Source organism: Protobothrops mucrosquamatus, unplaced genomic scaffold, assembly GCF_001527695.2.
Source record: "Protobothrops mucrosquamatus isolate PMUCROS unplaced genomic scaffold, P.Mucros_1.0 scaffold2803, whole genome shotgun sequence".
Lineage (NCBI taxonomy): Eukaryota > Metazoa > Chordata > Lepidosauria > Squamata > Viperidae > Protobothrops > Protobothrops mucrosquamatus.
The window spans coordinates 65,186-77,430 of NW_015388838.1; the positions used below are offsets into that span (position 1 = coordinate 65,186).

Genomic DNA, 12,245 nt, shown 5'->3' on the forward strand with positions numbered 1-12,245 from the left:
GGAGTGGAAGCCATCGCCGCACCTAGAAAGAGAACCGCAGAAACCGCGACTGGAGGAGGAGGAGGAGAAGGACGAGCGGCGGCAGCGACGGCAGCCCCTCTTCGGCCCGCTTCCGCGGAGCCTCAACCGCCGCCACGCCGGCTTCGCTAGGCCAGAGCAACAGCGTGCCTCAGGGCCGGGGCACGCCCACGCAGTTTCCCGCCCAAACAAGGCAGCCCCATTGGCTGGCGGGGGTCAGGTGACCGGCGCCGAGTCCCTTCCCACCCACACGGCGAGTTCCTAGAAGGGCCACTCACTTTTCCGCCATAGGGACGCTCTAGGCTTACGGGCCCGCCCGGCGTCCCGGGCTGCTATTTGAACCTTCCCTCCCATTTCGCGGCCCCGCCTCGTTCGGGCCCCGCCCTTTCTTCCCTTTTCCCCCGATTGGTGGGAACCGAATCCTGCCGCGGAGGGGGCGGGGCCAGGGCGGCGAGGAGGCACAGCTGGGGCCACTTCTTGCTCGCGGGCGCGTTAAGTGGGATCCATCCGGAGATCTGGGAATTCTGATTGGCTGCCGCTCCGGATCCCTTCCCCACGCGCGATTTCGCTGCCCCCCCCTAAGCGTCTCCTGCATCAAGCAACCCGAGAGCAAGCGTCCCGTTGGTGGAAGGCTCCGAGCAATCGCTCCCAGGGTCCCCCGGCCAGCGTGGGCTCCATCCGAGGGGTGGCTGGGATGCCCCTCTGGCGCAACCGCGTGGCAGGACCGGCCGCTGCTTCCTTCTTTGCCCCCCGGATTTTTCAGGGGTTCGCGTTGCCCCGTTTCCCGACGCTGATCCCGCCTTGCCCGGGCTCCAACCGTTGCCAAGAGCTGCGGCTGCTCCGATCTCGGGCTACCCGCGGCTGGAGCGGAGGCTTGGATCCCCGGCCTGTCCTGCCCCCTTCCCGCGGGGGCTGCGTGGCGCCCACGATCGCCGTTGCTCGGCAAGAAAAAGACGGCGAAGCGGCTGCACGCGACGGGGGCCGGAGCCGGGTGCGCCGCAGGGCCAGCTTCTCGGTAGGGAGCCCCCCTCGGAAGCCGCGGACCTGCTGCGCTGGCCGACTGGCCTCCCTGGAGGCGGCGCTCGCAGCCTCTCCTGCATCGGGGGCTTTGGGGGGGCGCTTCCCCACCCCTCCCGAATCCACTCTGCCCCGGCCTTTTGGGGGGTCGGTCTTGCGAGGGAGGGAAGGAAGGAAAGAAAGAAAGAAAGAAAGAAAGAAAGTGATGGGAGAGGGCGGGTGGGATGGAGGGAAGGAGATGGAAGGAAGGAAGGAAGGAAGTAAAGTGATGGGAGGAGGGAGAGAAGGAAGGAAGGAGATGGGAGAGGAAGGAAGGAAGGAAGGAAAGGCGGCGGAGGTGGCTCCTCTGGCGCTGGACCGCTCCGCCTTTTGCCCGCCCAGCCCGCAGTTTCAAGGCCCAGGAACCGGGCGAACGACCTCAATGCCCGCGGTGGTTCCGGCACGCCCCCCCGCGCCCCACCATGGGCTCTTGCGCGACCAAAGGTGAGCAGCCCTCTTGGGCTCACCTTTTTCCGCGATCCAGGTGGGGCACAGCGCGATGCCGAGGTCGGTCTGGCTCTCTGCCCAAGAGGTCTCTGTGCAGGCAGCGGGAGAGGGGGCAGCCGGCAGGAGTCCCGCCACCTTGCCTCGGTCTGGAACTCCCTGGAGCCTCCATGTACCGCCCCATTCTACCTCTGCATCCTTCTGACTCAGTGGTTCTCAACCTGTGGGTCGGGACCCCATTTGGGGTCGATTGACCATTTCATGGGGGTCGCCAAACAAAGCTGTCCGCCATTTTTTTGTCCACCATTTTTTTCCCCTTTTCCGGCGGGTGCCTTACCTCCCTTGGGCTGGGCCAGCTGGTGGTCGGCCTGCTCCGTCTCTGCCGCTTGCCAGCTACGCCTCGGCCGGCTCAGGGGGAGGAACCACGCATGCGCGGCGCTCCCGGGCAGGGAAAGTCCTCGACTTACAACCGGTTGGGTAGTCCTCAACGTACGACCGGTTTAGTCCTCGACTTACGACCGGTTCGGGTCGCGGCATTAAAAAGGTTGAGAACCACTGTTCTGGCTGAAAGGATGAGGGAAAGAAGAGAGGAACCGGGGTCTTTGGGGAAGCGATTCCTATTTGGGACAGAGGTGAGATTGGATCGCCTCCGTCCACTCGCCAGTGGGTGAAGCAACAAGAATTATTCAGCCATGCCGAGGATGAAACGCTGCAGAGGTCTTTCTGCATTCTGTACATGCTCAAATGATGGCCCATCTTTCCTATTGGGGTCCTCTAGAGCAGTCTACAAATGCTTCGTGGGATTGTAGGATTAAGAGCAGCGTATCAGATGGGTTTCTTTCGGCAAGCAATACGACAAAATGGTGCCCAAACAGCTTAGAAATAATCGGGAAGGAGAGCTCTAAAATGAGGACTAGAACCTTGAAGCAATTTTCGTTGCCCAGGGATCGGTCCTGAAAATGGATTCTGTAGGTGTGCAGGAAATCCCTCTTTCCCATCCTTTGGGGGTGTGTGTGTGTGAGTTCCCCTTGCAGTGAGGCGAGAATGATTATGGGATGCAGGGTTTCCATCCCAGCTAGAGGAAGCCCCCGACCCCTTCCCCTTTCCAAGACGCCCAGATATTGTCTATGGAGATTATCAGATTATCAGTCACCCAAAGGTGCTTTTTCAAGTCCCAGCTGCCTTTTGAAAAAACACCTTTGGGACTCCCAGATACTGGGGGGTCCTAAAAGAAGCACCCACCCCACCCCAGTTCAGCCTCCTTTGCAACTTCCTGGCTGCCTTCTGCAGGAAGGATCAAAGCAAAGAAAGTGGTGGTAGGAACTGTGGCTGGGCAGCAATCCCACCCCCCGTTCCCTTCCCTTCCCTTCTGCATCCTTTCCTCTCGGGCCTCAAAGTGAAGCGACAAGAAATCCTGGCTTGCTGGCTACAGGGAGGCTCTCCGGGTTTCTGAGCCTGCAAGCTTTGGGTGCAAGGAGCCACACAGAGCACCCAAAGGCCCCAGGCTGATCTAGGGGTCATTGGGGAGGACCAGCTCCTCCCAGGATGGACTCCCGGGTGCGCATTAGCCAGCTGCTTAAAGGGTGGCCATTGTGAGGGAGGGGAGCAAAGGGCCTTGCCCCCCATTGCCTGACTTTGGGGGAGATGGCTTGAAGGATGCCCCAGCTATAGGGCCCCCATCCCATCTCAGAGCCTGGCCTGGCCTGTCTGTGGTGCTGCTAAGCCTGCATTCTTTCTGCAGGATTCCTCACGAGGAGGGGGGGCACTGTCCCTCTGCCGGACCAGGAAGGCGGCAATCCACCTGTTGCCCCCCCAAAAGGAAACACCTCTGAGGTAAAGGCTGGCGCCCCTCCCCTTAGCAAGGCTGCTTGAGGAAAACCTTTCTATCCATCCCACTTTCCCCCTCGCCCCCCCCCCCAAAAGCAAGCACTGGGGTTTCTTGACAATGAAAAATGACGCGATTGCAAACATCCAGGGTCAAACAATACATTTGAGAGACTGGGCACGGTGATACAGATAGCCAAGCACGAAGACACAAAGTCACAACAGCCGTGACAAAGCATAATGTAAAGGTCAGCTGCTGAAGCCACAGCCAGCATGGATGTGCCTCCTATGGGGGAGAAAAGGACATTTCAAACTGGGGGGGCAGCAACCAACCGGAAGCCCCGTCCCTCACCCTCTCCGAGGAGGGGCCTTCAGAAATGGTTAAATCCTCTCCCACCCACCCCGCCTGGACTTTGGCTGAGGGGGGGCACAGGCTGCAGGCAATTCCTCCTCACAGGCTGGGGCAAGGTTGGGGCTTTCTTTAGACCCACAACCAGCCAGGCTGGACTATAGAGCAAGGGTCCCCAACCCCCGGTCTGTGGACCGGTGCCGGGCCGCGGCATGCCAGCAAGCGGTCCGCACAAACAAGCGAAGCCCCATCCGTGGGATGCATGCAGCAGACAAAAGCACGCACTCTGTGGTCCGTGGGAAAACCTCTCTCCACGGAACCGGTCCCCTGGTGTCCAAAAGGTTGGGGACCTCTGCCATAGAGGGCCATCCTAGGTCACCTCCCTCTTCTCCTCCTACAGAAGTCCTCCCGGGGCTCCGGCAGTGCTACTTTGGGGGGCCTACGATGTGACAGCCCTTGCTACCTCCTCCCTGCCCTCCGGATCAAGGGCTTTCCAGCAGCTCTGCCATTCCTGGACTGGCAGGAACACAAGAGGGGCACTTTTCATTAGCGCAGCCTCACACCAAGGGCCAGGAGAGCTACATTGAAAGTCCACATCATTTTGGGGGGCCCTCCTGAGGGTGGGGGGGGGAAGTGAGATGGCCACCCTGCCCAGAGCATCTCAGGCTGTGCAACTTTGTGCAGAAGGCAGCCAAGCACCGTGACACGGAGGGTACGGGTCTTCCCACACGGCCAATCCCAAGGGAACAGCTTCCGAGGCATCCGAGCAGCTGGACCAGGCAGCAGCAGAGGAGAAATTCTGTGGGACACTTTCATTTAGATTCCTGCGAAGAGCAGAGGTTGGACTAGATGGTCTCGAGGTACCGTGCCAAGGTGGTGTTTCCCCTCTTTCACTGGGTGATTGTGGTCAGCTCGATAAGCCTTCTTTGGGAGAGGGCCACTTTTCCAGGGAGGACAATCGGGCGAGTCCATCTTCCCTGGCTGCAAAGGGATCTTCGCCCCTCTAAGCCTTTGGACAGCATGGAGAGGAATGCGTCTTGCAGTGTTTGTTTCCATGGAAACCCTCCGTAGTTCTTCCAGGCGGGAATGCAGCAGAGCGGGCATGGTGGCATTCGTCCCCATGGCTCCTCCAGGTCCCCCCATCTGCTCACGTCTCGGCTCAGTCCTGCTTCTCCTCTGTCCTCCAGGCTTCATCCAGACCCTAAAGGACCACATTACCAAGCCCACCGCCATGGCCCAAGGATGCGTGGCCCCATCTCATGGAGTGGAAGGGCTGGAGGGCGCCCCCCACTGAAGAGATGCTCTATGAGGAGCTGACTGACCAGCTGAAGGAGGCTCGGTTTGTAGCAGGGGAGGGAGGGAGGGAGGCTGTGGGGACAGTGGGGGCGTCTGGCCAGCATTCTGTGTTTGCAGCTACTGGGCATCCCAGAGGTAATGCAGAGGGACAGCTGGTCATCAACTGCTCTCTTCTGGTGTTCTTGCAGAGCTTGCATTGTGTGTGTTTGTGTGTCTCAGTCTTGCCCCAAGCCGTCTGTGCCTCACTTCCCAGCTCTCCGGCCCCTCTCCAGGTGTGGCCGAGCAGTTTGCCATCATGGAAGCCACCCTGAGCGGCTGGCCCTCCCTGAACGAAGAGGAGCTGAGCTCCAGGGCAGGCTCGCAGGAGGTGATCCAGCTCCAAGGTACGGCCCCTGACCTTTGCCCCAGGACAGGTGCATCACTTCTCTCAGTCCCCTGGCGGCGTCTTCCCTTCTGACTCTCCTTCTCCGCCTCCTTCTTCTTCTCCTCCAACCAGATCTGGAAGGCCTCTCTCTGCAGGATGGTCTGCTCTCCTGCCCACTGCTTCCCGCAGGCAGCCTCCGGACCTTTGCGCTCTCCAACCAGGAGCCCCCCCATCCCAAGCAGACCCCTGGAAGCGGAGCAGGGCGGCTTGGGAAGGGCAGAAGGGGAGCTGGTGGGCCCACCCAGCTCCTGTAGATGGCAGCAGAGGGCCACGTCTCTGCACGACGTGGACAACAGCTCTTCCTCAGAGGACGAGGTCTTCTACGACTAGGCTGGGGCCACTTGGGTGGCCGGTCGGCAACAACTGTGGTGGCATGAGTAGCTCCAGGAGGGGCACGACTGCAGGGCTGAGGGTGGTCTTCCTCCAGGGGCTGAGAGGCCTCTTCTCAGGCCCAGCCCAGCCTTGGCCTGGCAGCCTGAGGAGCTGGGCTGAGGAAGTGCGTTATGGTCCCCGAGCCGTTTCAGTTGCAGGAGGATTACGCTTTTTTGGCACAGCCCGTCAGAGCCGGCCTGATCCACAATCAGCCCTTTCAGCGTTGAGACGGACCCCGCACAGCCGGGCGAGCGGTGGGGGAGGCACGTGGAGGATGGACTTGGAGCAGGGGTCAATGGCCGGCTGGGAATTCTGGCCAGTCTCCCTTCAGGGTTTCCAAAAGGCCTCCTGTCCCTTCCGGTGCTTGCTAATGTTCACGGAGCGACCTCAATCCTTCCTTATGGACGAAAGGGTGCCTGGCCCAGGAATGTTGCACTGAAGATGTCAATAAAAACAGATGGGGCAGAAAAATGACATTTGCCTTCTTGCCTGGAAGGAGCAGGGAGCAGGAAGAAAGGAGCTGGCCCCCAGGGGACCCCAGCTGAGGAGGGAAGGAGCAAGGCAGGCCTGCTCTGATTGGAGGCGAGGTCTGATCCAGCCTGGCTGAAGGATGTATCTGGAGGGCTGGTTCCTGGGACTCTTCTTTAGGAAACACAACAATGGGGAAAGGACACAGCCAGGTGAAGCCCCCCTTCCCCCAAAAACCCACTCACCTCATGCTAGGCCAGGGGTAAGCAACCTTGGCTCTTTGATGACTCGTGGACTTCAACTCCCAGAATTCCTGAGCCAGCCACGCTGAGGGGAAAGGGAGAGGTTTCCAAGCTGAGCCACGCCGGCTCAGGAATTCTGGGAGTTGAAGTCCACCAGTCATCAAAGAGCCAAGGTTGCCTACCCCTGCGCTAGACCCTCGCACCCGTTGCCAAATTGGGGAAAGTCTTGAGCCTCCTATACGTTAGAACGTGTCTTTGCAACTATTTCTAAAATGCCAAAAGATCTAAAAAGCGCCTACATCTTCCCCTTTTGCTGCTCGCTCTTTCCATATTTTTTTTTTTTAACTTTGTAGTGAATTCTTCTTTAGGCAGGCCGGAGAATCTCGCTAGCATGCAGTAACAGGTCGCCAAGGCCAGGAACTCAACGTACGGCTTCACCTCTCCTGCACGCTCCTCCCGCTGGCTCCGCTATCGCCCGGCTTTGGGGTTGGCCAGCTCTTCGATGGCTTTCCGGAGCTAAAGAAGAAGAAAGAAGAAAGAAGAAGAAGATGATGAAGAAGGAAGAAGGAAGAAGGAAGACGAAAGACGAAAGACGAAAGACGAAAGACGAAAGACGAAAGACGAAAGACGAAAGACGAAAGACGAAAGACGAAAGACGAAAGACGAAAGAAAGAAGAAGAAGAAGAAGAAGAAGAAGAAGAAGAAGAAGAAGAAGAAGAAGAAGAAGAAGAAGAAGAAGAAGAAGAAGAAGAAGAAGAAGAAGAAGAAGAAGAAAAAAAAAAAACAGCCAAGCTGATAAGGGGCCACAGAGAGCAAGTGGACGTTGCAAATGTCCTGAACTGCTTCCCCTCCAAGGACAGGATCTCGGGAGAGCGGCAAAGCTCATCAGTCTCTCGCCAGCTCAAGAGGGAGACTGCAAGCCCCGTTTCATTTCCAGACCGACGATGCCAGCGTTGGCATAGCAGCAGCAGCAGCCAAGCCCTCTGTCCTCATTGCCCCCACCGGTACCCACAAAAGGAGGGCTGATGGGAAGGAGGAACAGCACCTCCTGGGGAAGACCACCCACTCACCTCCCTCCTGGTCACGATCCCCACCACTTTCCCCAGCTGGGTGACGAAAGCCCGCTGCAGGTTCAGCATCTCAAAGAGGTTGTGGGCCTGCGGGAGAGAAAAAAAGGCTCGGTGAGGGAACAGGCCCCCTTCTTAAAAAAAAAAACCCTTTCCCAATGGACCCCCTTGAAAACCCTGCCTGGCCCTGTTCCCCAATCAATGCCTCCCCCCCCACACACACACAGACCCCGCACGGTTCAACAGAGTGGCGGCTTCCCGCCCTCCTTCCTGTCGCTGTTGGCCTGGCGCCTCGGCAGGGGAATGAGCCCCGCTTCAGCCCTCGGGTGGGGTGCCCCGGCCTGAGGCCACCTGCAGGCCCTGAAGTACCTGGTGCAGAGATGTCCACGGGGAGAGCTGCAGGCTCACCGGACTGATGGTGCAGCCTTCTTTCAGAGTCTGGCCCGGGAGGAGCTGGAAGGGAGAAGCGCAGCCGTGGAAGCGCGGTGCAGCAGGAGAGGCAGGGTGGGAAGGAGCCCTGCCCCATCCACTCCACCCCACGGAAAGCAGATGCTCAGCTCTTGCCAAGTTGTCTTCTCGGGCCCACCTCTTTCCCCGGCTCCTCCTGCGGCAGGCTGGAATCCTCGTGGCTCTGGAGAAACTGGATGAGACTGGACCGCTGGATCGCCCCCAGCAGCATCTGAGACTCTGAGGGAGAAAGAAGCAGAGGGAAGCATCCAGTTTTGGTCACCACGCTATAAAAAAAAAGATGTTGAGCCTCTGGAAAGAGTGCAGAGAAGAGCGACCAAGGTGATCAGGGGGCTGGAGGCTAAAACATAGGAAGAACGGGTGCAGGAACTGGGCAAGGCTAGTCCAGTGAAGAGAAGAAGGGCCAGGGGAGGCATGATAGCAGGGTTCCAATATTTGAGGGGCTATCACAAGAGAGGAGGGGGGTCAACCTATTTTTCCAAAGCACAAACTGACCCTGGAAACCGATCAAGGAGAGATTCAACCTAGAAACAAGAAGAAATTTCTAACCGTGAGAGGAATAAACCAGTGGAACAGCTTGCCTCCAGAAGCTGTGGGTGCTTCAGCACTGGAGGCTTTCAAGAAGAAATTAAAGACAGCCACTTGTCACAAACGGTATAGCTTCTCCTAGCTTGGACTAGATGACCTCCAAGGTCCCTTCCAAGTCTGTTATTCCAAGACTGCAGTTTCTAGGAATGTGGCTATGTGTGTGTGTGTTTGGGTGTACATGAGTATTTAATAATAATGATAAAGTCGGAAGGGACCTTGGAGGTCATCTAGTCCAACCCCCTGCTCAGGCAGGAAGCCCTATACCATTTCGGACAAAGGGCTGTCCAGTCTCTTCTTTAAAACTTCCAGTGTTGGAGCATTCACCGCTTCTGGAGGCAGGTGGTTCCACTGGTTAATTGTTCTGACTGTCAGGAAGTTTCTCCTTAGTTCTAGGTGGCTTCTCTCCTTGGTTGAGTTTCCATCCTTTGCTTCTTGTCCTGCCTTCAGGCGCTTTGGAGAATAATAATAATAATAATAATAATAATAATAATAATAATAATAATAATAATAATAATAAAGTTGGAAGGGACCTCAGAGGTCATCTAGTCCCCTGATCCTCTTTGTTGCTCTTCTCTGTACTCTTTCTAGAGTCTCAACATCTTTTTAACAATTGTCAGGAAGTTTCTCCTTAGTTCTAGGTTGCTTCTCTCCTTGATGAGTTTCCATCCGCTGCTTCTTGTCCTGCCTTCTTCAGGGGCTTTGGAGAAGAGCTTGACTCCCCTCTTCTTTGGGGCAGCCCCTGAGATATGCTACAAATGCTTCAACGCTGCTCCATTCATAAGGTGGGACCCTCCCACCAGACAGTTCCAGCATGAGACACACACACACACACGCCCTGCTGCTTTCAGAACACCACCGTACCCGCATTGTCTACCACAGGATACTCCTGGGCATCCGTCATGGTGACCACCTGGAGGATGTCGTGAAAGGTGGCTTCCTGGGCCAGGATGACAAAATCGGTGTTCATGAACTCTCGGGTGGTGACCGTGTAGGACCTGAAAGAGAAGCAGCGCTCACCAGACCGACGGCTTTATGGCGCCGGGGCAGCACTTTGGCCAGGTCAGGCGAGGGGTGCTCTGGACACACGCAGAGGGCCCGTTCTTTGGGAAGGCCGGCGTCCCAACCCCCAGGTCCCAGCCGGCCAAGCTCACTCGATATGCCTGCTCCGGATGCGGGGAAGGTAGGGTAGCTTCTTGACAATGATGGTGCCATCGTAGAAGGACGGCTGGAACTTCTGGGCAATGGCGTTGGCCACCAGGACAGCCAGCAGGACAGGCAGGATGTGGGCGATCTGCCCGGTCATCTCAAAGGCCAGCAAGGCGGTGGAGAGGGTGTGGGTGACCGAGCCGGAGAAGGCAGCGGCCCCTGAGGGGGAAGAGCAGTGGGTGGCTGATTTCCCGGAGAGCAAAGGGGTGTGTATGTGTGTTTGTGTGTGTGTGGGAGGGGAGTGTTTCCACCCTGCCTGCCTCCCAGGCTCGCCAAGGAAGCCTCCTGACATACCTGCCAGCGCGTACGCCCCAGGGATGATGGGGCTGGGGGTCCCTTCGGCAGTGATGCCCCCGGGGAAGAGGAGGGCCACGGCTTCGCCCACCAAGCGGCCGATGGCAGCTCCTGGGGGAGGACAGAGAAAGAGGTCAACCTCGCCCTCCTGAACTTGACAGGCCAACCTCTGGAGGCCGAAGGCAGCCGACTAGAGCAGCGGTTCTCAACCTGTGCGTCGCGACCCCTTTGGGGGTCGAACGACCCTTTCGCAGGGGTCGCCTAAGACCATCGGAAAAGACATATTTCCAATGGTCTTAGGAACCGAGACACCGCTCCTCTATCCGTCTCCGCATGGCTTCGAGCTGGGGGCCGTTGCAGCGCCATATTCGTTTCCGTCGAGCATCTCCTAAGGGAGGCTGCGCTGCTTCGCGGCCCTCTTAGCTCTCTCTCTCTCTCTCTCTCCCTGCCTGGGCACTTCTCCAACCAGGCTGAGCGGAGCGGCCTTCCTGCCCCCCCCTCCCCGGCCAGCTGGAGCCGGGCAGGCCGGCGACCTTCGGAAGTGAGGCGAGGACAGGCAAGGCGCGCTGAGCCCCGGGCGCGGCGGGTGAGTGGCCGGCGTCGGTGCGCGCTTGGAGAGCCTTTAGGGTTGGGGGTCACCACAACATGAGGAACTGTATTAAAGGGTCGCAGCATTAGGAAGGTTGAGAACCACTGGACTAGAGAAAATGGAAGCGCTCACCGTAAATGAAGACGGGCATGAAGTACCCAGCGGGCATGGGCATGGTGGTGGCCAAGACCAGCATCCAGAACTGCAAGGGCAGAAAGGGTCAACGCTGGCAGCCCAACCCGAGAGCAGAGCCCACAGTGGCCGGCTGACCATTCATCTTGTGAAGCCGAAGGTTGACGGACAGAGCAAGGGAGACCCCCTGGGAGGAGCTCTGCTGCCAGGCCCAGCGGAGGGCCTGAGGGGGATCTCTGATGCATGCCAGGCGGAGGGGGTTCCCCGGACACGCACCTTCATCACCAGGAAGACAGACAAGGTGCCGAAAACGGAGATGCTGGGGTGCCACCACTCCTGCCACAGGTTGAGGGGGTCCACCTGCGGAGGGCTGTCGAGTGACACGTTCTGGGAAAGGACGCTCCAGGTGCGGTTATCCAGCAGGGAGGTGAGCAGCTCCTTCATGCTCAGCTGCAAAAGAGAAAGGTGATGCCTGGGACACGGTATCCGCCTTCCCCGCCCCCGTCCCAGGGCAGAGAGGGGGCCGGCAGCCTCTCCCTCCGCCCCGGCTCCCCTGGCTCGCCATGGCGCCCCCCCGCGTTCTTCACAGGCTCTGCCCTCGGCAGCAATGGCTGGTAAGTTACCCTGCAGGCCATGAATCGTCCCAGGCTAAGAGGGAAGGTGATGGAGGACAGCAGGAAGGCCACCAGCACCGAGTAGAGGGGCTTCCTGCAAAAGAAGGCCGAAAGGTCAGGGAAAGGAGTTTATCGCAGAGGTCATGCATCGGCGAAGGAGCCTGGGCTGGGGGATGCCCTAGGTAGCTTTACCTCTGGGGGGGTAAATCTCGCGATGGAGAAGCAGAGAAAGCTTTAGAGAGGAGCCTGAGATCAAAGAATCTGAACAGCTTGGAAGCCGGACTGCAATTTTCTTCCAGAGGTAAAAAGGTGTGTGGGGGAGGAGCAATCTAAACTGCTGGCAAACATTGGTGGTCTCCCCGGTCAGCCCACCTCCTGCGCGGGAAGCCTCGTCCACCTCTCCGGTCCCAGAATCGGAGGGGCCATCCCAGGGACTCTGGAGAGCTGCCTTCCCGCGGCTACTTACTCGGTGGCCAACAGCCTGGCCGAGAAGGGGTTCCTCCGGACGTAGCCCAGGAACCAGCGCTGGCAGAAGAGGTAGGCGCAGCTCAGCACACCACAGATCACACTGCAAAGGAAAGAGGGTGGGCTCTCCTGCTGCCTCCTGCCTCCCTCCCTCCCTCCTTCCCTGCCTCCCACTCACTCCCCCCACCACCAGGACAGGGAGACCCACTCCTCACCCGAGGCAGGTGAAGAAAACGGTCTCCGGCAGGTCGAAGGGGAAATCAATCTTAAAGCTGGTCTTAAAGAGGGCCGTGATGGTTTCTGAAAAGCAGAAATAGCAAAAGCTGAAG

The 12,245-nt window shown here is 58.5% G+C and overlaps 2 protein-coding genes across 2 annotated transcripts in view; one reads left to right on the top strand and one right to left on the bottom strand.

Moving 5' to 3' along the window:
- The first annotated feature begins 1,573 nt into the window (after nt 1-1,573).
- Nucleotides 1,574-5,741, top strand: FAM131C (family with sequence similarity 131 member C). Its single transcript, XM_029286065.1, is given in 6 exon segments — nt 1,574-1,581; nt 4,092-4,163; nt 4,874-4,943; nt 4,945-5,034; nt 5,241-5,370; nt 5,545-5,741. Coding segments are annotated over 6 exon segments (567 nt in total).
- A 1,102-nt stretch (nt 5,742-6,843) lies between these two features.
- Nucleotides 6,844-12,245, bottom strand: part of CLCNKA (chloride voltage-gated channel Ka) — a 14,857-nt gene continuing 9,455 nt past the window's right edge. The window contains exons 9-20 of the mRNA XM_029286066.1: nt 12,132-12,216; nt 11,918-12,019; nt 11,461-11,545; nt 11,114-11,287; nt 10,838-10,907; nt 10,117-10,227; nt 9,768-9,981; nt 9,478-9,611; nt 8,147-8,247; nt 7,930-7,998; nt 7,564-7,650; nt 6,844-7,009 (exon numbers count right to left, since the gene is read on the bottom strand). Coding sequence (XP_029141899.1) covers nt 6,962-7,009; nt 7,564-7,650; nt 7,930-7,998; nt 8,147-8,247; nt 9,478-9,611; nt 9,768-9,981; nt 10,117-10,227; nt 10,838-10,907; nt 11,114-11,287; nt 11,461-11,545; nt 11,918-12,019; nt 12,132-12,216 — 1,280 coding nt within the window. The 3' untranslated portion in view covers nt 6,844-6,961. The remainder of the gene's footprint in view (nt 7,010-7,563; nt 7,651-7,929; nt 7,999-8,146; nt 8,248-9,477; nt 9,612-9,767; nt 9,982-10,116; nt 10,228-10,837; nt 10,908-11,113; nt 11,288-11,460; nt 11,546-11,917; nt 12,020-12,131; nt 12,217-12,245) is intronic.